At 51.2% G+C, this 26,132-nt stretch overlaps 1 protein-coding gene across 9 annotated transcripts in view; it reads left to right on the forward strand.

Annotated features, from left to right (window-relative positions):
* The first annotated feature begins 2,660 nt into the window (after positions 1–2,660).
* ANK1 (ankyrin 1) overlaps positions 2,661–26,132 on the forward strand; it is an 88,726-nt gene continuing 65,254 nt past the window's right edge. For 8 of the 9 annotated variants that reach the window (XM_045003556.1, XM_045003560.1, XM_045003562.1 and 5 more), the window contains exon 1: positions 16,707–16,797. In XM_045003556.1, the coding sequence (XP_044859491.1) occupies positions 16,744–16,797 (54 nt within the window). In that variant the 5' untranslated portion in view covers positions 16,707–16,743. Of the gene's footprint in view, positions 2,680–16,706; positions 16,798–26,132 lie in introns of those variants that run through there. The other variant, XM_045003564.1, reaches the window with a different exon arrangement.

A 26,132-nucleotide genomic window follows, 5' to 3' on the forward strand; every position in this document is an offset into this window, starting at 1 on the left:
ACTCAGACTGAGACAGGTGCCACTCGGCTCTCTGACCAGCCTGCCCTCTAGCCGGGAAACAACAGTGGGTGTTAAACCTGGGGGTGGGTTGCCCCCTGCCCTGGGGGGATGGAAGAGGGGAATGGAGTAATCCAATGGGCACTCCTCTACAAGTACAAAAATTGCCTTCTCCATTCAGGGGCGAATCTAGAGCTAGCTAGCAGCATAAATGCTTATCCGTGAATATTCATTCGACTCAGCAGCAGCTGGGTTTGCGCCCCTTTTGTGTTTACATTCTGTGAACATGTGAGTGCTTGAGCTTTACTTGCACAAAATGCATGTGACCAGGTGGTATGTGCAGTGGTAAAATTGACAGTTTTCATTAGCTAAGTCATCCAGTCAGGGAATGAAAAGAATAGCAAACAAGCCAATGCAGCGCTTATTCTCAATGTGCTGTGTACGTACAATTCCCAGACCAAGAACTATCCGCTAGAGAAATTCACAGAGAACATAGAATATTTCATGTGTTTGAAAACTTCACCATCTGCTTGTGATTGGTTCATGAACAGGCACAAAAAGGAGCGATGTGCTGGGAAGTAGGGTGTTGTGAATTATTTGCTCAGTTCTAGGAGAACTCCTTTGTCCCTGGAGATATGAGCCAATCCAATTGGTATAACGTGCCATGATGGATTAGCAGCCAGGTGCTGGTGAGGAGCCCACTGTCCCCAAATGAAGCCAAACATACAGGTCAAAAGATTTAAAAAATAATAATTAAAAAACAATTCAAACTTCAGGCCCCCAATCCATGTGTATTTGGTATCAGTCAATTTCACACTGAGGCCTGTCCCTTTTCTATAGACTTTGTCAGCCAGACTCTAATGGGGACTGGCCTCACCACATTCCCTCTCCTAAAGCTAGAGTGACCAGATGTCCCAATTTTTGGGTCTTTTTCTTATATAGGCTCCTATTACCCCCTACCCCCGTCCCAATTTTTCACATTTGCTGTCTGGTCACCCTACCTAAAGTCCCAGCTGCTCCTGACTGGCTCTGCAAGAATACCATCATATGTATTTCAGCTGGGATTATTTTTAACCATCCTAGACACTCTCCGGGGCACACAAGTGGGGTGAGATGATGGCCTCTCTCACCCCAGTCAAGTTCTGGAGAAATCCTTGATATCACGGTAGCATTTAAAGCTATTTAAAAGGCATGACTCTCCTATTTGCTTAGCCCGGCCAAGTGGTGTTTCATTATCATCATTCATGTATTGTGTGTATTACAGGAGTGCCTGGAGACCTACCTAAGATCAGGAGTACATTGTGCTAGGCGCGTTCCCTCCTAGTAGCATGTTGTCCACAGACATGGAAATGTAGTTGTCTGTACGTCTGTCTGATTTATTGCAGTTCTTTTTTATTATACATCATTTACTAATGTACTGAGATTTTAGAGGAGTTAAGGAGGTGACTGCTCTCCAAGCCAGTGGAAGGAGAGAAAACAGCAGCAGCAGAGAATGGGAGATGGTTACATGTTAGCCTTTGGCTTGGAGAGATGTCACCTCTTTGCCCCTTCAAACCCTTACTCCTGGAAGTAAGGGCAGCTCTTACTCACTGCAGTCAGTGGGACTGTTTGTGTGAATCAGTGATGCTTGAGTGAACAGTGATTTGCAGGGTCAGGCCCTAGATCTTTCTTGTACCTGAGGGGACATTATTCTCTTGGTGCTTGCTGTAAGGAAGGGTTTGTGAATGGCAAGGATTCAATTTATCACTGAAATTGCTCCACGTTCAGCTCTGTCAAATGTCATGTAATTCCATCGGTTCATGTGCATTATGTTGTGTGTGTTATGATAGAGCCTTGGGACCCCAACCCAGAACACAACCCCTTGAGCTGGGTGCTGTACCCCCACAAAGTAAGCATCTGGAGGCTTTATAATCTAAATATTGCCTGTGAGGCACCTTCTAGTTAGATTTGGATGACAGAAGAAATCTATTCAGGGGCTAGGGGGTTCTGCGCCTCTGGATTCTTCCCTGTTGGGATCCTTGCCAAGAGGAAGGACAGGGAACTCTCCTGTTTGTGTAACTGAAAACTTCTGCCAGTGTTGGAATTGATTGATTTGGAAAGGTTTTTGCAATTGGCTCAGACTCTCTGGCCCTGCAGTTTTAAGTTTCTCAGTTGTTACTGCTCTTTAATAGCTTTATCTACTGTATGGTTTTGTAATGTGTTTCTGGCTTTCAAGTGTGATCTGGTGACTCAGTATATGTACAGTTGAAAAGTCTGGCTTTCATGTTCTAAGGCTGTGTTACTGCATACAGAGTTTGCTGTAAACCTGAGTGGAAGCTGATTGATTTCTCAAACTTTGTTCAAATTTCTCTTGTCTTTCCATGGCTGTCCCTGCCACTGAGTAGCTGAGGGATGCTCTTTATGTCTAGCTGCAGGACATCAGTCAGTGCAGACCCATGTGAGTTCATGTCACAATCTCGTTATGCCTCTGTCTGTGCAGCATGTCTCTCCCAGCTGCTTGTGCATTGTTCCAGCTAATTGCTATCAGCTCCGAAGTCCCAAAGCACCTGGTTGGCCCATTTCTAGGAAGGGCTGTTTCCACCTTTTCCCCTGCCTTATTCTCACAGAGAGGCCTTCTCTACTCCCACTGCTGTAAAGAAAAAATATCCAGTTGGGGAACTCTTCACAGCATAGTCAGATCTGGTACTGTAAGAGCCATTAGGGCAGCATTTGCTGATAATGACTATACAGTTACCGTGGCTCTCTGCTATTCTAAATACAGCAGGAAACTGGTAACCCTGCAGTTCCACTCTGAGCTAACTCCTGGTGAATGGTGAGCCCCAGATCTCGCTGTGCCATGCTAGGTCTTTTACCCTCTGCTTTGCACTCCTGGGTTGCCTGGGCCAGCTCTGCTGTAATGAGAGCGTTCAGCCTGAGGGAGGCAGCTGAATTGCCACTGAAGCCTCCTCTTTCCATTGGCCGCCCCAGGCACCTGCTTGCTGCGCTGGTGCCTGGAGCCAGCCCTGCCATGGAGACACTGGGAAGATGGGGAATCAGGAAAATACCATGGATTTGTTTACATTGCAAGTAAAGAATAACTGAAGCTTTTTTTGGTTTAAAGTTATTTTTCCCTGACTGGGAATTGAACCCAGGCCTTGGCAGTGAAAGTGCCAAATCCTAACTTTCTAGATAAAAGAACAGGAGTACTTGTGGCACCTTAGAGACTAACAAATTTATTTGAGCATAAACTTTCGTGGGCTACAGCCCACTTCTTCGGATGCCTGGAGTGGAACATATATTGAGGAGATCTATATACACATACAGAGAGCATGAAAAGGTGGGAGTTGCCCTACCAACTCTAAGGGTATGGCTACACTTGCAAATTTGCAGCGCTGCAGCAGGGTGTGAAAAAACACCCTCTGCAGCGCTGCAAATTGTGGCGCTACAAAGCGCCAGTGTAGTCAAAGCCCCAGCGCTGGGAGCGTGGCTCCCAGCGCTGTCCGTTATTCCCCACAGGGAGGTGGAGTATGGACAGCGCTGGGAGAGCTTTCTCCCAGCGCTGGCGCTTTGACTATACTTAGCGCTTCAAAGCGCTGCCGCGGGAGCGCTGCCGCGGCAGCGCTTTGAAGCGCTAATGTAGCCATAGCCTAAGAGGCCAATTAAGTAAGGAAAAAAAAAACACTTTTGACATGATAATCAAGATAGCCCAGTACAGACAGTTTGATAAGAAGTGTGAGAATACTTACAAGGGGAGATAGATTCAATGTTTGTAATGGCTCAGCCATTCCCAGTCCCTATTTAAACCTAAGGTGATTGTATCTAGTTTCAGAGTAGCAGCCGTGTTAGTCTGTATCCACAAAAAGAACAGGAGAACTTGTGGCACCTTAGAGACTAACAAATTTATTTCAGCATGAGCTTTCGTGAGCTACAGCATCTGAAGAAATGAGCTGAGCTTTCGTGAGCTACATGCTGAAATAAATTTGTATCTAGTTTGCATATCAATTCCAGCTCAGCAGTTTCTCGTTGGAGTCTGTTTTTTAAGCTTTTCTATTGCAAAATTGCCACCCGCAGGTCTGTCATTGAATGACCAGAAAGGTTAAAGTGTTCTCCTACTGGTTTTTGAATGTTGTGATTCCTGATGTCAGACTTGTGTCCATTAATTCTTTTGCGTAGAGACCAAACCGGACACCCAAGCCCCAGTCACTCAGCACCCGCTGCTGAGGCCCCTCAGGCCTCTCTGCTGAGCCCCAACCACTTTTGTTATATCCTTGGGGGCAGCCAGTTTAGGAAGAAATCACTTGAGGCCAGACAGCAGACAGCTAACAAAACTACCATTTTATTTACAGATGCAGAGCTCACCGGCCGAAACTGGCTGGGTTATCCCCTAATAATCTAACTCAGTTGCCATAGGAACAAAAACCATGACGACCAAATACACAACATATTCCTCCCCCCCTAATAAGAACATCCCCTAAATAAAACACACACTAGACTAGAGAAGGAGGGTAGACTGCCTCCATTCCCGGCTAAACCCTGGGGATTATTTTGCCCCATAACCGTGGGTTCGCCCTAGCTAAAGATCCAGCCGATGAGGAGGCCTTCTGTCTCTAGGTGGATTACGGCAAACTTCTGGTGTTGTTGCACCCGAAAGTACCATGGGCTCTGGGTCCGCAGCACAAACAGGTGAGGAGGTGGTATCAGCTCGTGCTGGGCAAAGGGGTATCTCAGCCGCCGGCAGTAATGGAGGAGAACAGTCAGAAACAGGTGATTTGTGATTCGGTGTCTCACCAGAAGTGGTGAAGTCAGACCACTCAACTGCAGATGTGTCCTGAGGACTGGCATGACCTGGCAACAGCTGATCTACATGTCGCCGCCAGGTAAGATTCTCTGCAGTCCGGACTGTGTAAGAAACAGGTCCTGTTTGAGTGATGATTGTGGCCGGGACCCATTTAGCTCTGGAAGTATAATTCCGAGCCAAAACTGGCTGTCCCGGGCTAAAGGTTCGCTCTTTTGCTCTGGGTGCCCGTCTGATAACTTGATTTTGCTGCTGATGTTGCACAATTTGTCGGGGTTCAGAAGGTTTCAGCAGATCAAAGCAAGTGCGCAGCTGTTGTCCCATCATTAGAAAGGCCGGAGATGCCTTGGTCGTAGCATGAGGCGTGTTTCTGTAGGAAAGTAAGAAGGTATCCAGACGCTTTTGAATGGAGTGTTGTACCCTTGCTGATTTCAAAGCATGTTTCATTGTCTGCACAAATCTTTCAGCTAATCCATTGGTGGATGGATGATATGGTGCTGACATGATGTGGTGTATCCCGTTTGCCTTCATAAAATTTTGAAACTCCTGAAAGACGAACTGCGGTCCGTTGTCGCTCACAAGTTGTTCTGGCAGACCAAAACAACTAAAGAGTCCTCGTAGTTTTTGGATAGTACTCTCTGCAGTAGTGGACTGCATTATAGAGACTTCTGGCCATTTAGAATGGGCATCTACTGCCACCAAGAACATGCTTCCTTCAAGGGGGCCAGCGAAGTCAACGTGAATACGTTGCCACGGGTTTTCAGGCCAGTCCCATGGGTGTAGGGGTGCCCACTGGGGTGCATTTCTCACACCCTGACATGACATACAAGCTTTTGCCTTCTCTTCAATAGCACTGTCCAATCCAGGCCACCAAAAATAGCTTCGTGCAATTTCCTTCATGCTCACTATTCCACAGTGACCAGAATGTAGCTGTTCTAACATCTGTGATCTCAGTGGTGATGGAATAATGACACGTCTCCCCCACAACAAACAACCAGATTGGACCGATAACTCCGTCCTCCTGGACATGTAGGTAACAAGGTTGGGTGAGACCGGAGAGGTTTGTCGAGATTTTCCATGCATCACCAGGTCCATAACTTGGGACAATACTGGGTCAACGCGAGTTGCCTTCTTTATCTGAGTAGCAGTGATGGGTGTATTCTCTACCTGTTCAAAGTAGAAGATTTCCTTTTGGGCACTATCTTGATGTTTGACTGGCAAAGGCAACTTTGAGAGGCCATCTGCATTGCCGTGCAGAGTGGATTTCCGATATTTGATTTCATATGTGTGTGCTGAAAGTAACAATGCCCAACGTTGCATACGACTAGCAGCTAATGGGGGAATGCCTGTGTAGGGTCCAAAAATTGACATCAGAGGTCGATGGTCTGTGAGAAGAGTAAACTTTCGCCCAAACAGGTACTGATGAAACTTCCGAATTCCAAAAACAATTCCTAATGCCTCACGTTCGATTTGGGCGTAGTTAGTTTCTGCTTTGCTTAGAGTGCGTGAAGCAAAAGCAATAGGTCTCTCTTCTCCCGAAGGCATAATGTGTGACACGACTGCTCCCACTCCATAAGGGGAGGCATCGTAGGCCAATTGTAGGGGTAAGGATGGATCAAAGTGCGTTAGAACTTCAGAATTTAGCAGTGCATCCTTAGCTTTGTTAAATGCAACATCACAGGCTTCAGTCCACTTCCAGGCCTTGTTCTGCCCAAGGAGCTCATGAAGTGGTTTTAGCAGTGTGGCTAACTGTGAGATGAACTTTCCATAATAGTTCAGTAGTCCTAGAAATGAGCGCAGCTGGCTTACATTTCGAGGTGGGGGAGCCTCCACAATAGCTTTAACTTTTGCAGGGGCCTTATGAAGACCTGCAGAATCAATGTTGTGTCCCAAATATTCAACAGAGGGCTTGAAGAATTCACACTTGTCTTTGCGAATCGTAGGCCATACTCTTCCAGTCTTTGTAGGGTAGCCTCTAAATTCTTTAAGTGATCCTCTTCATTTCTTCCAGTGACCAGAATATCATCCAGATAGCACTGAACTCCTGACAAGCCACACAAGATCTGGTCCATAGCCCTCTGGAACAGGGCGGGAGCAGACGTTATTCTGAAGGGTAGGCGACAGTATCGATAAAGCCCCTTATGAGTCACAATAGTCAACTCATTGACTATTGTCACAATAGTCACAAAAGCTCTTGGGACTTTTCATCGACGTGCATCTGTAAATATGCTTGACTCAGATCAATCTTACTGAACTTTTGGCCCCCAGCCAGGCCTGCGAAGAGGTCATCGATGCGGGGAAGTGGGTATTGCTCTGCACACAACACTGGGTTGACAGTGACTTTAAAATCACCGCAAATCCGGAGAGAGCCATCTTTCTTCACTATTGGAATGATAACAGTGGCCCATGAGCTATGGGTAACTGGTATTAGGACTCCATTAGTGACCAGGCGCTCCAGGTCTGCTTCGACTTTCGGCCTGATGGCATATGGCACAGTTCGGGCTTTCAGTAGGCTTTTCAGACCAGGCCAGGTGTCCCGTGCGTGTTGTGAGCAGTCTGCCTTGGGTGGCTCTTTGGAAGCAGAGGGGCTGGTTGTCAGAAGGGCAGAGCTGTGGCCACACCCATTGAGGTCCCTTGGAGCTATGGGGTCTCAGCACCTTCCACGACTAACCAATGCAGCAGCAAAGCAGGTGACTAGACAAGGCTTGCGGAACCTTATTCCAAACTGCAGAGGACCTGCCTCCTGCTCTGCTTTAAGGGGCTGTATGCAGCACTGCAGGGTATTGCTGATTTTCTCATCCCTGCCTGCATGACTGCTGCACTGTTTTCCATCCCAGCTCCCTCTGCACCCCAAGCTGAGTACCTTTCTGTATCCAGGGCTAGGCAGCAGTAATGGAATTGCTAAGGATTTAAATTATTCAGCTTCAGCTACTGACTCAGCTTTAAAACAATATGCATGTTTCTTACAGTAACAGTAACAGCCTGGTGGCCAAAACCTGAGGTGCCGGCTGCTCCCTGAAGCCACAGGCGGGTGAGTGGAAAACAGGGATTATCACCAGACAGGATTAAAGAGGTAATACAGTGCAGGGAACAAGTAGCTGTTGATGCACCGGTGCATGGTGAATACACTCACATTGCAGTCACCTGACACAAACTTACCCAACACCCAGGATCCATTGCAAATGCCTGATGGGAAAAGTGCAATCACCTTCCGAGAGATTCAGATCTGCACAGCTGTGGTTGCACCAAGACCATAACAGGGTTCAAAAAAGAACTAGATAAGTTCATGGAGGATAGGTCCATCAATGGCTATTAGCCAGGATGGGCAGGGATGGTGTCCCTAGCCTCTGTCTGCCAGAAGCTGGGAATGGGCGACAGGGGATGGATCACTGGATGATTCCCTGTTCCGTTCATTCCCTCTGGGGCACCTGGCACTGGCCACTGTCGGCAGCCAGGCTACTGGGCTAGATGGACCTTTGGTCTGACCCATTAGGGCCATTCTTATGTTCTTATGTAAATACAGAAAGCTGCTGCATTATCGTACCAGTTCCCGTCAGTGCAGCAAAACACATGGCTTCCCCTAAATACCATAGCAAGCTGTTAAAGGAAGGCATTTACTCTTCCCCAAGGCAGTGTGTTTAAGAGCTCTTTGCCGCATGGCCTCCCCATTCCCTTAAGTGAAAGAAAAAGAACAGCTGAGGATGGTGTCTTGAATATTGGCACCAGGCAACAAACAGTAAAGCGACTGGTGCCCAGATTTCTTTGCTCTAGTTACAGTACACAGATGATAACAGCGCGGTCAGAGGAAGGAGCCTTGCATTCTTTCAGGACTATATCTGAGCACCGTTGAAGGTTTTCTTCAAAGTCTCTGAAGAGAAACTCAGGGACAGAACTTTGCAGCTTTAAAAAACTCTTTGTAGCTAAAGAAAAAGTTATCTTTGCAGGTCACCTTTTCCTTCTTGCTCCTGTCACAAAAGCCAGGCTCTGATTGCTGGGGTCCTGACCAAATCCTAACCTGGTAACTGCTTTCTACTGCCCTATATTCCCCCTGCAGTTGCAATTGGAATACAGTATTCTTCTCACTTCCTAGCTAAAACTGTAGTACAGTATAATGGTGGCAGAACGACTGCAGTGTTCCAGCCCAGATGTGTCTGCATTTCAGTGGGGGAAGAAATTAATTTGTGGGAAGTTGTATGGCCCGTGTGTGTGTGTAATATGGCCATATCCTAGCATCGGATGACCATGGCTGAATTAAGGGAACTGCATGTTTTTCTAGCCCAGATTTGGATCCTAGTTTGCGGAGTGTCTGGAGGCCCCTGGGGGCAGAGGGGACAGTGTAAACCGGAAATGATAACTGGTACTAATTGTGAGTTTTCTTGAACTTCTGTTTCCTGCCACAAGTTTGACCTTCCATAAAGGACATCTTGTTGTGTGCATTGTAAATGGCTTTCCTTTGTGAACGCTCCTCGAGGGGCTCTGTAAGGAGAACTCCAGGTGCTCAGTCACCAGAGATAGAGGCATGATATAGAAGCTTAGTGAAAGATTCACACACCCACACCCATGGGGTTTAGAGTCTGGAAGTAGACAGATGAGGCCTCTTAGGACATGTCTACACTGCAAGTAAAAGCCTGCGGTTGGCCCAGGCCAGCTGACTCAGGCTAAGGGGCTGATTAATTGCTGTGTAGAAGGCAGGAGCCCAGGCTCTAGGGTCCTGTGTGGGGGGAGGGTCCCATAGCTCAGACTGCAGCCAGAGCCCAAACATCTATACTGCAATTAAACAGCCCCTTAGCGCGAGTCAGCTGGCCAGGGCCAGCCGCCCGCAGGGGTCTCACTGCAGTGTAGACAGGCCCTCAGTGTTAGTGAATCCCCTGACGAGAAACTCCCTCCCACCAGCACTGACTTTGTTGGGTGGTTGAAGGGAATGGGGGCTGCTTTCCAGGCTCAGACCCCCAGCTTTATTGGGACACTCCTATTGTGAAAGATTTAAACCCTTCTCAGACCTGGCTCCCTGGATGGGATTGCTCTCCTGTGCAGACGGTAGCCTTCCCCAGAACCCACAGCACTGGAGCTTTTACTTTTCTCTGTGGAGAGAAGCTGCTGATGGAAGGTTTCTAAGGCTCATTGCCATTCACCCCTTGTGCTTGCCCACAGAGATAGCCACATGCAGCCGTAGCCCATCTGCGGTGAGGGCAGGAAGGAGTGCAGAGATGGAGCTTGTTGCAGCTCCCATGCTAGTGAGTGAGGTGAGGTGAGGTGTAATACAGGGATGAGGGATCAAAGGGAAGTCTTAGGAAGCATGATGAAAATGGGAATGCAATTAACGTAGCAAGGAGAACGGTTCCACTGGGAGCTGAGAGCCTGCTTCATCTACAAATAGCAACAAAAACAACTAGGGATTAATTTATTAAATGTGCTGAACCACAGAGCTGACTGGTGAGAAGAGAGAGCCGGGAGGGTGCAAAATGACAGAGCCTATCACCCGTTACCACTAGGTGCCTAGTGATTTTCACAGGATGGCAGGAGTACAGCTGATGGCAGGATTTGGCCCTAGGAGTCTGCAAATGTCTCCTCCAATCACTGCACATAAAAGTGGAGGCAGGACGGGTTCCAAGCTGCCTGGGGTTGGTTCTGGGGCACACTCCGAGGTGGACAGGGTGCGAGGCTGAACGGGGCTGGTTCTGGGGATGGCTAGGTGGGAGGTTACGTGGCATTGGCTCTGGGTAGAAGTTCAGTTCTTAATGGGGTGGATGAAAGATTTAAATGACGGAATTCGAGTTGCCTCCCAATCCTGCACCAGGCCCCAGTGGGCGTGGAGCCAGGGGGTGAAGCACTTGGCTTTCTCAGGGGAGTTCCAGCCTGCCAGTGGCTCTGTGAAGGACCCAATTTGTGCTGCTTTTCCATTTTTGCAGCCCAAGGAAAGCTCTTGTGGGCTGGTGGTGCTAAGCGGCAGTGACTCTCACTGTGCTCATGCCCACAGCTTGCTCCAGAGACTTCTACAAATCCATCTGTTTGTCGCCATTAAGATACCACACAGTCACCGCAGCTATTTTCTGCTCTGGGCCCAGAGCGTCCCGTTCACTGCTGTGCCCTAGCTGTGGGCCTTTAAGAGAATTCCGAAGGGATGAAGGATTCTGAGAGGAGTCTGTGTTATGCAGGCTGGGTGTTCCCTGCTTCGGGCTGCTCACTGGGCCTGAAGAAACTGCAGGCAGCAGTGACTCTGCCCAGTACAGCCATGGTGCTTTATCATGCAGCAAATGACTTCCTGGGCGAGCAGAAAAACCCAGGCTCCCATTCTGGTGACCCAGTCTCTAGCTGGTGCCCTGCTAAGGAATGAGTTCCCTCACCAAGGAAATCACACCCAAGAGATGGCCTGTCCTCTGTGGGCCTCTCTGCAGCACCAGAAAAGTTGCTCTTCTGACTCTCGTTAGTGGTTTCTGGTGGCAGCCATAATATGCCGGGTGCTGTACCAACCCCAGATAAAGGCCTGGCCCCAGCCCTGAGGAGCTCATGTTCTCCAAGGGCACAGCAAAGGGGAAGAGGAGAGGATCCAGCATGCAGGGGTAGTGGCCAGGCAATAAGCAGGCTAAAAGGGATGGTGTGAGGTGATATGTTTGCATGGCTGGCGGTGTGTTCCTTAGAGGCAGGTGGGTTAGCCCCAGCCGTGTGCATGTGCCTGTCTCCGGGGCCCTTTCAGCAGTGGTTTAAAAGTGACTTGGTTTAAAAGTGAGCTTTTAACTGGTCTGTGTGGAGAGAGGCTGCTAATGGCAGGCGGCTTAGGTTCATTGCCGTTCACCCCCTGTGCTTGCCCACAGAGCTAGCCACATTCTGCCATAGCCCTGGCCTTGTGGAAGGGTGGTCTGCATGGGGCTGCTCTCGGTGTTTTGGAGTGGCCCCATATCTCTCCCAGATGCCACCAGCCTTCAGACTCTGATCTACATTCATGACATGCAGTTATGCAGAAAAAAATGCAGCATTGCATAAACTGGTGATACTGCTCCCTAGCTTAGGAGCAGCAGCATCTACCGCCAGGCAGGAACCATGGACTTTCCAGAGTTTGAAAATGAACGGGATACATTCAACTTCTCTAGCATTTTAAAGCAGGTGGCCAAGTGTGCTAGGAACAAACTCCAGAGAGATTGCAGGCTCCTAGGGAGGGTATTGTGCCCTGCACCTATCCCTAGGCTCTGCACTCCTCTCTGTAGTGAGCATGGGGAGTGCCTCCCAGCTCCGGCCTGCCTCCCGCTGCCTCTCCCTCTGCCTCTTAGTACCCACTGCCATGGAGCCCGGGGTCTGCCAGGGCCTTTGGCTCCTGCCATAATGTAAAGGTTTGTTAGGGTAGGGGCTTAGGGCCAACCAGCAGCAAGGCCCCCCCACTCGTGCCAGCACTGTGTAGACACTGAGCAGCAGCTGTCACTGCCCCGAAGAGCTGACAGTCACGATGGACCGGGCAGACCAGGGTGGGGGAGAGGGAGACCCACAAATAGAGTGAACAATGATAGCTGGGTGCATGCGTTTCCCATTAAAAAGAAATGCATGGCCTGAGAGAGTGTGCCTGGCTTGGGGGGGGGGGCGGAGCCGCTCCCCTCAGCCCCCAGTTACAGTCTGGTGTGTGTGCAGTGACCGTTCAGTCCCCTGTGCAGTTAGCTGTCTGTCTAAAGAGTTTGGTGAGCCTGCTCTAGCACCTAGTGGACAGCTGACCACACTGCCATTCTCCCTATTGGCAGAGTGAGCACAGAGCCCAAACTGCCTCGCCCCCCAGAGGTGGTTGGCTCAGGCCCGGGGGGAGGCTGTTGCAGGAGGGGGTGAAGCCCATGATGTTGCTGCCTGCTCTGTATCTGTCCCGGCATACGTAGTGGTCTTCAGCTCCTAGGCTTTCTAGCAAACACCTTTCAGCAGCCCAACATTAACTTACAAACCAATGCATCACCCTGGGCTGGGAGCGTGCTATGACTGCAGCGCTCTTCCTGGCACTCTGCATCCCATCGTTTCCTCTGCTCTTCTAACGCTCATTGCACACAACCGGTCAGCTCAGAAATTACACACTGTGCATCGATAATTGAGAACATGCTTCAATCTCCATTGGAGTGGCCACTATGGGGTTGGTGTAGCATGGAGCAGCACCTAGTTATGTATTCGAAGGAATCTGTACCCTACAAGGTTCTATGTGTAGACAGAAGAGCCAGTGGCCACCTATAAAGCTGGACTCCCCCACCAAGCCTGTCCTGGATGCTCAGTCGGCTCTCCCTTTGCTCTTTATACTCTCTCTTGCTTTTCCTCCCACCAAACAACTCAGAAATGCAGGTGAAGGACCTTTGGGGGGAAAAGGGCTGACCCTGAATGCTTGGACAGGACTCTGCACAGATCCACAGTTCAGTAACAGCTAGATGGCTAGCTAGCTAGCAGCACCTCTCAGTGCAGGATCAATGTACTCCAATCATTCACGGAAGAAAAGGAATGTGAATGGAATACCAGGGAAGGCTTGGTTCTGAGGGACAGGCCCACTCACACACAGTAGACATTCCTGCACTTTTGTCACAGTGGGGGGATTGTCACTGAACTGATTGACATGGGATGCGGGACACTAGACGCCATGGAAGGGATTGGGGTCACCAGCCTGCACTGGTGTCGGCAGCTGTGTGGTGAAGGTGACAGTGCTGTGCATCAGAAGGGACTCCGCAGGACTGTGATTTAGAGCTGCAAGTGTGTTATGTTATGGAGCAGGCAAGTGGTTTAATTTCAGGTCCCTCGTTCTGGCCTCCCAGAGCACAACAGGCTCCCTAGAACCGCATTCCCTGAAGGTTTGCTCGCTGGTTCTCATGCATTTCCCCTGTCCCCAGGCCAGCGTCTTGCAGCGCATCTTCCACCCAATAACCTCTCCTGGGTAGCAGAGCTGGGCAGTGTCTTCTGCTCATTTGACGCTGGAAAGTTAATGAACACAAAGGGTTTTTATAGCCCTTTCTGGCTCTCTCCTCTGTGTCTACACGAGAGTCTGCAAACAGCATGCTCCTGCCAGAGTCTGTGCAGTGTCTGCAAAGGACTCCTGGCTAATCTCCGGAGAAATTGGAACTGGTCAGTGGAGCAGGATTAGCTGTGAATGAAGAGAGGAATAAAAATCTGAAAGGGGGCCCAAAACAGGGAGATATTCGGCACCAGGAAAACCATGCAAACATGTCCTGCCCTTGCTAGCAACAGTTCATTTCCACTGGTGTTACTGATGCAGGGCGGCTGGGTGAAGATGGTCCACGAGTGGCTGTCAGCATTTCAAGCACTGTGGCATCTGTTCTGGCTAGACAAGAACACAGAAGATGATGTGATGCTAGCAGGCCAGGTGCCAGCTCAAGCCAAGGTCCCCGTGCCTCAGCTGAACACTGACAAATCCATTGATGGAACAAGTCTGGCTCACTTGCACGTTGGGATTGTTCCGATAGGTGTTAGGATTATAAGAATGTGTTTAGTGTTTAGACTTTATGAAATGCTGGTGAGTAGCTGCCTGCATAGATCTCATAGCATCTGTATCTCACATTGTATGGTAATATCTGAGCATTTGCATTGTGAGCCTTGGTAGCTGTGTAAATCACTGGGCAGGAGAGAGGGATTAAGGAGTGTGAAATGCTGGTCTCTCAACAGATGGTGCTCTGTCCTGCCCCACAAAGAAGGCCCCTCAACACCAGACAGACTAGAGTGGGACATTAAAGAGGACAAAAGACCTTGTTGTTTACGCTCCCCCTCCAATGAAAATGAGTCTTGTTTACTCTCCCCCTCCCATCAGCTGAGTTTGCAGCTCAAAGCAGAAGAGGGGAAGGGAATAAACCCAACTACTGTGGAGGATCTGGAGGTCCTGAGCCGACTGCATACCTACGCCAGGGTGGCACATGCATAAGCTGCCTGAGAATTGCACTCTGGTTCTAGGAATCTGCGTGCTGCATTGTGGCACTGTAGCAGGGTGGTCCCCTGCTCCTGCCCTGAAGGGGTTAAAAACAGCCCTGGGAAGGGGCTGAGGCTGGAGAAAGCAGCCTTTAGGCTGGGCTGATTGGGGAAGTGGCTGCAGCTGGGGCCATGCCCCGAACTGAGCCACAGGGCCTTATAAGAAGGCCAGGGAAGCCAGAAGCTAGACAGTCTCTCTCTGCATTCAGAGGGAGATGGGCCTGGCTGCAGGGAGCTAGACCGGGTACCTGAGTGGAGCAGGGCTGGGGAAAGGCAGAGGAGCTGGGGAGCTCTGGCCTGGAAAACCCCAGGCTGTGGTCTAGCAGAGGGCTAACAGGTACTGGGGGTTGCAAAGGGCAGCCCAGGGGTAGGCCAAGGCAGCAGGCCAAACCCTCCTTGCCAGTGATGAGTAGGCTGATACTGCAGTCTGCCCCAGAGTGTGGGGCTAGACAATGACTGGCAGTGGCCACACACTGAGGCAAGGTGGGGATAGAGGGTGGGGGTTCCCTGAGAGGGGAGACCCAGAGAGAAAGGGGTTACTGCCAGGGGGCAGCACCCCATGTAAAAGGGCACCGGGGTCCAGGGAGGGACTCGGGGCCAGGGAACAGGCGGATCACTGGCCTGCAGAGGGTGCTCCGTGCTGGAAACCGAGCTAATTCCCCGGAGTCACCCGCAGGAGGCGCCGCAGGGGTGAGTCCGACCCGTTACAGGCACCTACTGCTAGAGTGAAGGCTCTGCCAGTGTTTCCATCAGGGCCTTGCGGGCGCAGCGGGCACATGCACGTGTGCAAAGGGGATTTTTTTTTCAAGGAACTTTTTCTGATAAGGCCTCAGCTCTGCTGCCACTGCTGTAACTTGGAGCACAGCCCCTGCTGGGGTCAACCTGCATCTCTCTATCATGTAAAGCATTTGGCAGGCTCCATTTTTCATGCCTGCATCTGAGCACATCCCAGAGCACTTGCTGCAATGAGTGCTTTCCCAGGGCTGGGCTTAGCTGACTTGCAAGCATTCAGGTGGGTGCAGCTGGCTCAGCCATTGCTGTGAGCACCCCATAGTCACATTTGTGCTCGATGACCTGCCCACGTGTAGTCACCTCAGGTTCTGAGGCATCTGCTGGCATGGCCCCAAGGCACCCAGATCACCACAGGTTTGCAGTCAGCACATGGGTTCCTGATGAATGGGAGCTAAAAACAGAAATGGAGCCCTGCGCTGTCCTGCGTTCGCTTTGCAAACACCAGCTAATTAATCACCGGGCACCTGAGCAGGGTGAACAAAGCCACTGGCACCCTTTAATGGAGAGCAGAATCCGGTCTTCCAGCCTGGAGTGCCAAGTAAACGCTCCCCTGTCAGTATTCATAGTGCACCCGTTGTCATGGTATTGGAGCACAGACCGTCTGGAGGGGCTGTTTCCAAGGGGTCTGTTCTCATGAGCTGTTGTGACTTCCCAGTAGAGCAGGTGGAGAGACCCTGCTCCAAATGGCTTCGGGCTCACTCCCCATCTCCCTGCATGCAGGGATCTCCACGGGGGAAGGCTGGAGCTGGATCTGCCCTGTGACTAGGAGAAGTGAGTTTCATTGTGTTGCAGTAACATGTTGGGATCTGGTCCCCTTGCGATGGGTGCTACACGCACAAGGTCAGAGGCAGTCCTGGCCCTGAGCAGCTTTCAGACGAGGAATTCTGCCCTTACTGTGTCTCACATTTCTGAGGCCTGCCCTGCACTTTTCCTGTTTGAAAGGCAGGGTTCAGGTGCCCGAGGTCGGAGCCCCATTCACGAGCCTGCAGACGTGTTTAGAAAGCATGTTCCAGACACCCTGCCATCTCAAACGCTCAGAGAAGAGCCCAGCCACTGTTTACCATGGGCCCTGGCATGGGGCAGCCCCTGTAATCTCCAGTCCCCAGGCAGGAGCCTCCCCTCAGCATCTGCACGTGTGAGTGGCGATAGGGCGGAGGCCTGCCGCTGCTGATAAAGCCCTGTGCCTGCTTGGGCACTTGGGCACTTGTTTTGGAGGCAGAACTCGCTGTGCATCTGTGCAGACCCCAAGCACGGACATGGGAGCTTCCTTTTCACCAATAGGGATGCCAGACCTGCTGCACCTACGGAAAGTGAGTACTTGGGCAGCCTCTAAAGGCAGCGGGGGGCTCTTGCAACTCAATTCCTGGGGGAAGGATAGCTGGAAGGCTGTTTACCTATCCTGCCTGGCGTGTGTCTGTCAGAACTGGTAGCATGGGATCAGGGTCCCGTGGTGCTGGGCACCTGTGTGCACATGATGAGACAGCCCCTGCCCCAGAGAGCTTGCAGACCAAACAGACGAGAGACACAGGATGGATCATTGTACAGATGGGGGACTTGGCCAAGGTCACACAGGGAGTCAGTGGCAGAGCCAGGAACTGATCTGAGCCCCTTGTTTCCAGAAGCAAGACCATCCCTGCTCTCCACGCCAGCGTATTCTGAGCTGATATAGCTGAGGGGGAAGGGGGATTGGCTGCCAGTTTTCTTTTGTAACGGTAAACAGCAGCTGCCAAGTTGTCATCTTTGCTGCCCACCTAAAGCACTGGGTCCGGGGCACTGGGTGGGGTTTCCACGCAGGCTCCAACTGCCTTTGAGGCCATGCTAGCAGCAACTTTCCTTCACTAAGCACAGGTGTTGCTCACAAGGTCCTAGCACAGCTCCCCTTGCCAGTGCAAGGGAGGATATTGTCTAAGAGCCGTGCTGCAGGCAGCCTTCCTTGGGGCCTTCTTCCCTAGATGGCTTAGAGCAGTGGTTCCCAACCAGTGGTCCGGGGGTGCTGCGAGCAGGTTTCAGGGGGTTTGCCAAGCATGGCTGGCGTTAGACTCGCTAGGGCCCAGGGCAGAAAGCCAAAGCCCCGCCACACAGTACTGCAGCTCGGGGCTCCGAGCTGCACCACCTGGGGACGAAGCCGAAGCCTTCACGGTGCCCCCTGTGGCATAGGGCCTTGGGCAATTGCCCTGCTTGCTACCCCTTAACGCTGGCCCTGGCTTTTATAGGCAGAAAAACAGTTGTTGTGGCACAACTGGGCCCTGGAGTTTTTATAGCATGTTGGGAGGGGGCTCAGAAAGAAAAAGGTTGAGAACCCCTGGCTTAGAGAGCACTTCTCATGCACAGCAGCTGGGATGGCATGAGAGCCCCTGTGTCTCAGCCACAGCACAGCGCCTGCCTCTCCCGCAGTTCCAGCACACTGATCAGTCACCGCTGTACAGATTCTAACAGACAGTTCCCTGCTCAGGGCCTTTGCCCACTGCATCCAGGCAGAGCAGGTGTGAATCAGTCCTGCTGAAGCAGGGCTAGAAAAAATGAGTGGGAACAGATTGTAGAAATTAGAAGCTGCTCCCAAGCAACATTTTAAAATCCTTCCCCTGGGCACAGAATGAATCTGTTTGGAAGCAACCAAATTTGGGTCTGGGGCACTGGCAGTGGGTGCTGGAACCCAGCCCCTCTCCTCAGTGCTGGGAGCCATGTGCAGTGTCTGGGATAGATGAAGCTGGGTCCACCATACACGCCCTTCGCCGGAAAGGCTGCCCCCACTCTCTGGGCCGCACCAGGCAGGCCCAGAATTTGTCCCTGTTTTTTACCGGCAAGTGGCAATCTGTCACATACCTTCTGTGCACTGGGTTTTCCTGGTGTGTTCTCTGCACACCCCCGTCTGCACAGACTCAGCTATATTTATTTGCTGTCATGGTCCAGGAAGAAAGTGCATTAGGAGAGTAAGAGGTAAAAAATCAAGTAGTCACGTTGCTGCTGTGTCTCTCTAACCAGCTGTAAGCCCTGATAGGTTGTAATAAGGTGTAATGCATGACAGCAAGCTCTAGAGGTTTGTCTTAAGTCAGAACCTGGTGATATAAAAATAGCATTCTTCGCTCAGGAGGCACAAAATTGTGGGGGGCTCCTGCTAGCCTCAGGAGGGAGCGACAGGTTTCACTGGGCATGGCCCATGCTGACAGGAGCTGCAGCCATGTTAACTCTTTCATAGCCTTGGCTCCCCTGGTCAAACACCATGGGATGGTGTTCTGTTGACACCTCTGCTGGTGCTGGCTGCCCGCCTGTTGATCTAGGGCGATCATGATTTAAAAACATAAGAACATAAGAACGGCCGTATCGGGTCAGACCAAAGGTCCATCTACCCTAGTATCTGTCTACCGACAGTGGCCAATGCCAGGTGCCCCAGAGGGAGTGAACCTAACAGGCAATGATCAAGTGATCTCTCTCCTGCCATCCATCTCCATCCTCTGACAAACAGAGGCTAGGGACACCATTCCTTACCCATCCTGGCTAATAGCCATTTATGGACTTAACCACCGTGAATTTATCCAGTTCTCTTTTAAACACTGCCATAGTCCTACCCTTCACAACCTCCTCAGGTAAGGAGTTCCACAAATTGACTGTGCGCTGCGTGAAGAAGAACTTCCTTTTATTTGTTTTAAACCTGCTGCCCATTAATTTCATTTGGTGGCCCCTAGTTCTTGTATTATGAGAATAAGTAAATAACTTTTCCTTATCCACTTTCTCAACATCACTCATGATTTTATATACCTCTATCATATCTCCCCTTAGTCTCCTCTTTTCCAAGCTGAAGAGTCCTAGCCTCTTTAATCTTTCATCATATGGGACCCTCTCCAAACCCCTAATCATTTTAGTTGCCCTTTTCTGAACCTTTTCTAGTGCTAGAATATCTTTTTTGAGGTGAGGAGACCACATCTGTACACAGTATTCAAGATGTGGGCGTACCATGGATTTATATAAGGGCAATAATATATTCCCAGTCTTATTCTCTATCCCCTTTTTAATGATTCCTAACATCCTGTTTGCGTTTTTGACCGCCTCTGCACACTGCATGGACATCTTCAGAGAACTATCCACAATGACTCCAAGATCTTTTTCCTGACTCGTAGCTAAATTAGCCCCCATCATATTGTATGTATAGTTGGGGTTATTTTTTCCAATGTGCATTACTTTACATTTATCCACATTAAATTTCATTTGCCATTTTGTTGCCCAATCACTTAGTTTTGTGAGATCTTTTTGAAGTTCTTCACAATCTGCTTTGGTCTTAACTTTATCTTGAGTAGTTTAGTATCATCTGCAAACTTTGCCACCTCACTGTTTACCCCTTTCTCCAGATCATTTATGAATAAATTGAATAGGATTGGTCCTAGGACTGACCCTTGGGGAACACCACTAGTTACCCCTCTCCATTCTGAGAATTTACTATTAATTCCTACCCTTTGTTCCCTGTCTTTTAACCAGTTCTCAATCCATTAAAGGACCTTCCTTTTATCTCATGACGGCTTAATTTACGTAAGAGCCTTTGGTGAGGGACCTTGTCAAAGGCTTTCTGGAAATCTAAGTACACTATCAGGGGCGGCTCTACCGTTTTGGCCGCCCCAAGCAGTTATGCGCGGGAGGCGCCCCGGAGCCGCGGGAGCAGCGGACCTCCCGCGGGCATGACTACGGAGGGTCCGCTGGTCGCGCGGCTCGGCTGGACCTCCCGCAGCTGCGGACGGTTCGCAGGTCCGGCGGCTCTGCTTGAGCTGCCGCAGGCATGCCTGCGGGAGGTCCAGCCGAGCCGCGGGACCAGCGAACCGTCCGCAGTCATGCCTGCGGGAGGTCCACTGGAGCCGCGGGACGAGCGCCCCCTCCGCAGTCATGCCTGTGGCAGGTCCGGTCGTCCCGGGGCTCCGCTGGACCTCCTGCAGGCATGACTGCGGCAGGTCCGCCGGCCCAGCCTGCCGCCCCCCCGGGAAAGGGCAGCCCCTCACGCGTGCTTGCCGCGCTGGGGTCTGGAGCCGGCCCTGTACACTATGTCCACTGGATCCCCCTTGTCCACATGTTTGGACTCTAATAGATTAGTAAGACATGATTTCCCTTTACAGAAACCATGTTGACTATTGCTCAACAGTTTATTTTTCTATGTGTCTGACAATTTTATTCTTAACTATTGTTTCGACTAATTTGCCCGGTACTGACGTTAGACTTACAGGTCTGTAATTGCCAGGATCACCTCTAGAGCCCTTTTTAAATATTGGCGTTACATTAGCTAACTTCCAGTCATTGGGTACCGAAGCCGATTTAAAGGGCAGGTTACAAATCTTAGTTAATAGTTCCGCAACTTCACATTTGAGTTCTTTCAGAACTCTTGGGTGAATGCCATCGGGTCCCAGTGATTTGTTAATGTTGAGTTTATCAATTAATTCCAAAACCTCTTCTAGTGACACTTCAATCTGTGACAGTTCCTCAGATTTGTCACCTACAAAAGCCAGCCAGATTTGTGAATAACAGGACAGACTCTTAATTCTGCTTCTCAGAAAACCCATTTGTGTCACATGGGCATAGTCTGGCAACAAATGTGCTCAGAGCAGCAGGATTTATGCCCTTATCAAAGGGTTTTGACACACCGGTGCGGGCTGTTCCCTCCAAACTGCTCCTGGTGGCACCCTCCCTCTCAGTGTCCCCAAAGCTGCTCTGGCTGCAGCTGCCAGCCAAGTGGGACCCACCCACGGGGGGAGCTGAGGATCATTTCTAATCATCAGCCACAGCAGCTGTTTAAGACCCTAAATGGCTCACCAGAGATCTAGCTACCCCGAGCTCTGAGTGCGCTGTGCATCGGTGAATGGCAGGCTGGACAGCAGTCGCCAAGAGTGTCTGTGTCGTTATCTGTGGTCGCAAGCGACTACACATATACAACAGAGGTGGAAAACTAGTAGCGGTTCCTGAGAATTTGGCCCCCAAATGAAATATTTGAAATATGGTTTCCTCTTTCACATCCCTGCCAGGGTCTGTGTGAAGTGATTTGCTCCAGGTCTCACGGCGGAGTGGGAGTCAGGAGTCCTGAGGTCTTTTCCTGCCTCTGTGACTAAGCCGCTGTGAGACCTGGAGCAAATCACTTCATGTCTCTGTCTTTGATCTTCCCCCCTGTAACCCAGGACAGTTGGGAAGGTTTATCCCTGATCCCTATAGGACTTGTGGTCTGCATTAATCCTTGACCTAAAAGCTGGCTGTTAAATGGTGCCTGGAGCCCTAAGGATTAATGGAATCCCTTTGTAGTTGAGAACAATGTGGATTTGGTCAGTGGATGATCTGGGGCTTTGGGTGTTCTCTTGTGTTGGTGAGTACACAGAATCCTTGGAGCTAGCCTGGGTTGTGCACTCCAGAGAGGCTCTTGTAGCTGGTTGGGTTTTATTTGGCACAGACCTCAGCAAGCTGGGTCAGCTAGCAGCCTCCCTAGGTCCCTGTGCCAGTCCCTTTCCCCTTCACCCCCGGCTTGCTGCCTCTGGTTCTGGAGCTATGCGAGAGAAATTCAACTGATGCCACACGTCTCTCTCTGGTTGTGAAGGGGAGGGTTCTGGGGGCCAGAGAAGTGCTGCTGATGGCAGTGATCCTTTGCTTGCTGTGGAACATCAGACAGGCCACGGTGCTCATGTCCCAGCCCAGCCAGCCCCACTGCCTTACGCTGGTGTCTGAGCCAGTTCAAAATACCATTTCCCAGTAAAATGGTTAAACTGGGGGCATTAAAGGGGAATTAAAAGGCATTCCAGCTGGCATAAACGCCTGGGCTGGAGATCCGGGGCTAGAAAGTTTCAGATACAGAAGGTGCCGGTAACCTAAGAAATGGGGGAAAGGTAATGAAAGCAGCAAAATAAAATGTCTGGAGGTTGAGAAAAGCTTCAGCCCCCCTCTCTCCCGAAATGATTTGCTATAGTTGGGGAAGTGCAATATGGATACATTGTACAGCAGTGTTAATGCTGTTTCTTCCTGGGCCCGTTAGCTCAGGTGCTGCCTGTAGGGTGACCAGACAGCAAATGTGAAAAATCGGGATGGGGGTAATTGGAGCCTATATAAGAAAAAGACCCCAAAATTGAGACTGTCTCCATAAAATCGGGACATCTGGTTACCCTAGCTGTCTGCCAGGCCGTGGTCACAGTGCTGGGCTTGGACTAAGGAGGTTGGTGTCGGGCCCCTGTACTGGGGAACCTGATGAGGGAGCGAAGCAGCATCTCAGTGCTGTTTGCAGGGGCAGGGAGCGGACACTCAGGAGGCCAAAGCAGAACGAAGGGACCCACTGAGGGCTTAGAAACATGGGGCAGAAAATAGCAACCTGAGGGAGGTGCAGCTACAACATCTGGGAAGCTCTGTCCAGATGGCAGACATGCCACTCGGAAAGCTGGTGTGCTGGACAGCAATGGAGCGCCAGTCGCGGAGGAGCTTTCAGGGTGATAAGTAAGACAAGGCTGTTTGTTTGGGGCTGCCTGTGCAGAGGGCCCGAGAGCCAAGAGGTGGTGGTGGGGGCTTGTCTGTGCTGGGAAGTTTCATTGTGTTAGAACAGGCTGTAAAACCTGCCATAGTGCAGTGTAGACAAGGGCCGACCTGTTCCACGCCCTGTCAGCTGGCTGTGTGTAGTTCCGGGGGACCATAGAGGGTGAACCATGACGGGCTCGCTGTTAGACCTGACAGCATGTGTTCTGAGGGGCTGCAGCTTCTCAACGTAAGCAGCTGGGTGGGAAAGGACTCGGTTGTTGATCTGGGCACCTTGATACCAGCAAGGCAACAGCGGGAGGGAGGGGCCGTGCAGAAGAGCATGATGAAGTCAGAGAGCAGGTGGGATGGATTTATGGAGCAGATTAGAAATGCTGCTTGTGTCCAACTTGGCTAAATGACCACAGGGACTATGGCTACATTAGCCTTCCCCTCCCCCCGAACCCGAGGAGGGAGCAATAGGCCAGTGCTGCCAGCATGTTCACCGCACTTCAGGTCTGCTTTGAGCAGAGTTACAGAGCACAGCCCCCCACTAGGAGGGGAGCTGCACTGTGAGAGGCAGTGGTTGGAGATCTGGAGGGCAGAGGCTGATAGACCCAGCTGAAGGGATCTGTGATAACTGGCCAGGTGGTGAACACGTGGAGAGGATTTGTTTAGGATGAAGCTAAGAGCACTGGATGGAAATGAAGAAAGGGCTGAACCTCAGAAACCATTTCCCTCTGGAGACATCTATCAGATGGCAGAGTCATACCCCAGGGAAGCAGTGGAAGCCTCGGCTACTGGGACCACATAACCCCCATGTTAATTAGTATTCCAGTGAGTGGCAGGTGTCAGCTTCTTGGAGCAGGGGCCTTCTCTGTCTGTGTTCTGTACAACACAGCTGCGTGCCGGCGGCCATACTGCATGGGATGAAGCACAGGCTAATGCGCTGGAGGGGAGTGGCTTGCACTGGTCTCCAGGGACTGGACAGGAGTCCTTCCTACCCCTGCTCCATTCCTAATGCCAAGTCTGCGAACCTCTGGCTTTGTTTCATGTCATTGGCAGGCTTCTCTGGCTGCTTTGTGTCCAAGGCCAGCACTGTCCAGCAGCACGCAGTGTTGGCTTCTCCATCAGCTTGGCTGTGTGGCTGGCCATCACTCACCCCTGGTGCTGTTGAGCAGTGGGGATACCTGCGTTCAGGCAAAGGCAAAACTGCCTCTTCCCCTTAGCACTGCAGCATGTCTCTGGGATGGGGCTGCTGCCATGCGATCAGTGACTCCATTACAGGCCCAGCCCTTCGCTAGCATGCACAGTCTGTCTGCCAAGCAGCTTATGTGGCAGGGACAAGGTGGGTTTGGGGCAGTGGACTGTCCTGACCTGGTTCCTCCAGGTTGACTCATGCCTGTGATGGGAGCAGCTTTACATCCTGTCTTGTGTCTGATTTAGCTAAGATAAAGCGTGCCACATGCTGCTCCTGAGCCTCAGTCATGTGGATTTGCAAGCAGATGTCAGCAGGACGCTGAGCAGGAGCTGCTAAGTACCTTGCTGACAGAAGCACATGGCTGTCCAAAGGACGTGGAGGAGACAGGAGTTTGAAGCTGTAATGTTATCACAAGTGGTAAAACTCAAGAGACAGACGTGCATTTAGTGGTTTAATTGGGTTGAATTGCTTTCAAGTTCTCCGCCTGAGAGCAGCCCAGGGAAACTTCACTCAGCAATGCCCTGTGATAGAGCCGGCTCTGCTACGTGCTTCCTTGCCAGCAAGGAGTGCAGAGTCCTAGGAGATGTCTACACTGCTGCGCGGCCATGACTGCCCTGGCTCTCAGATGCCGCAAGGGGGGAGGGTCTCTGAGCCCAGGCCCAGCCCAAATGCCTACACTGCTATTTTTAGCCCCGCAGCCCAAGCCCGAGTCAGCCGAGCTGAGCTCAGACTTGGCGCGCAGGGTTTTTGTCGCAGTGTAGACATACCCAGAGAGTTCAAGGCCAGAAGGGACACCAGGTCATCTAGTCTGAGCTCCTGTATTTCACTGGCCACCAACACCCGCACACTAACCCAACAACCAAAGTGAGACCGAAGTGTGTCAGCCCACAGTAGACTAGACTGCTGTGCGCCACAGGCAGCGAACAGGGGGGACCGAAATGCCCCAGTGCCTGAGCCTCGCCCCGCCCCCAAGTGGCAGGGAAATGATTAAATGAGGTATACCCACTTGCAGGGTAGAATCCTGGCAAGTGACCCACACCCACATGGTGCAGAGGAAGGTGAAACCCCCCAAGGTCACTGCCAGTCTGACCTGAGGGGAAATTCCTTCCCAGCCCCACACGTGGGGTCAGTGAGACCCCGAGTGTGTGAACTAGAACCAGCCAGCCAAACACCAGATACAGAGAATACTGGGTCCCACCACAGTCCGCAGAGCCCTGGCCCACCCTGCCCAATGTCCCAGCCCCAGCTGTCACCATCGCTGATGCTCCAGAGGAAGGAGACCAGCCCCCTCTGGGGGGGACCCTTTCCTGACCCAGGTTGAAGCCCTGATGCTTGAGCTGTTAGGAACATAAGACAAACTAGAAGTGAGCCCCAGGGCTGCTGAGCCCTGCCCCTTCCATCATACACAGACTTGTCAGACAATCGCACTCATACGTTCGTACAGCCGTCTCTTCAAACTAGTTGTTTGGCCCTGCCACTCCTATTGGGAGACTGTTCCAGAACCTTGCCCTCTGACGGGGAGAAACCTCCTTCCAATTTCCAGCCTGAATTTCTGCAGGGCCAGTTTTTACCCATTTGTTCTTGTGCCAACATTGTCCTTGAGGACTCCTGGGAGAGTGGAGCCCACTTCATGTCTGCAGCCACTGCCTCTCGGGGGATTGGGACTAGCACACAGGCAGCTGCAGGGCCCCCTTCCTGAGCCCACGTGTGAGTGAGGAGGCATCTGCCCATTCTGTTAGGTTGCAGAGTAGTCTGGGGCTGTCACGGCAGGCTCCCGGATCCCGAGGCGGACAAGGCTGGGTGCAATTTGATGGGTCGCTCGTCTGCTGGCATGGGGGTGGAAGCTGAGAAATGGTGTCTGGGGGATATTTAGCATCAGAGGAGATGTCTAAGTTGCAGTGGGTCCACTGCCACTGTCCCTGCGGGCCGGCTAGGGTCTCCGAAGATGCACCACAGAATGCTGGGGTAAGGGGGAGGGGCTTAGCTAGA

Source organism: Mauremys mutica, chromosome 2 (genome assembly GCF_020497125.1).
Source record: "Mauremys mutica isolate MM-2020 ecotype Southern chromosome 2, ASM2049712v1, whole genome shotgun sequence".
Taxonomy (NCBI): Eukaryota; Metazoa; Chordata; order Testudines; family Geoemydidae; genus Mauremys; species Mauremys mutica.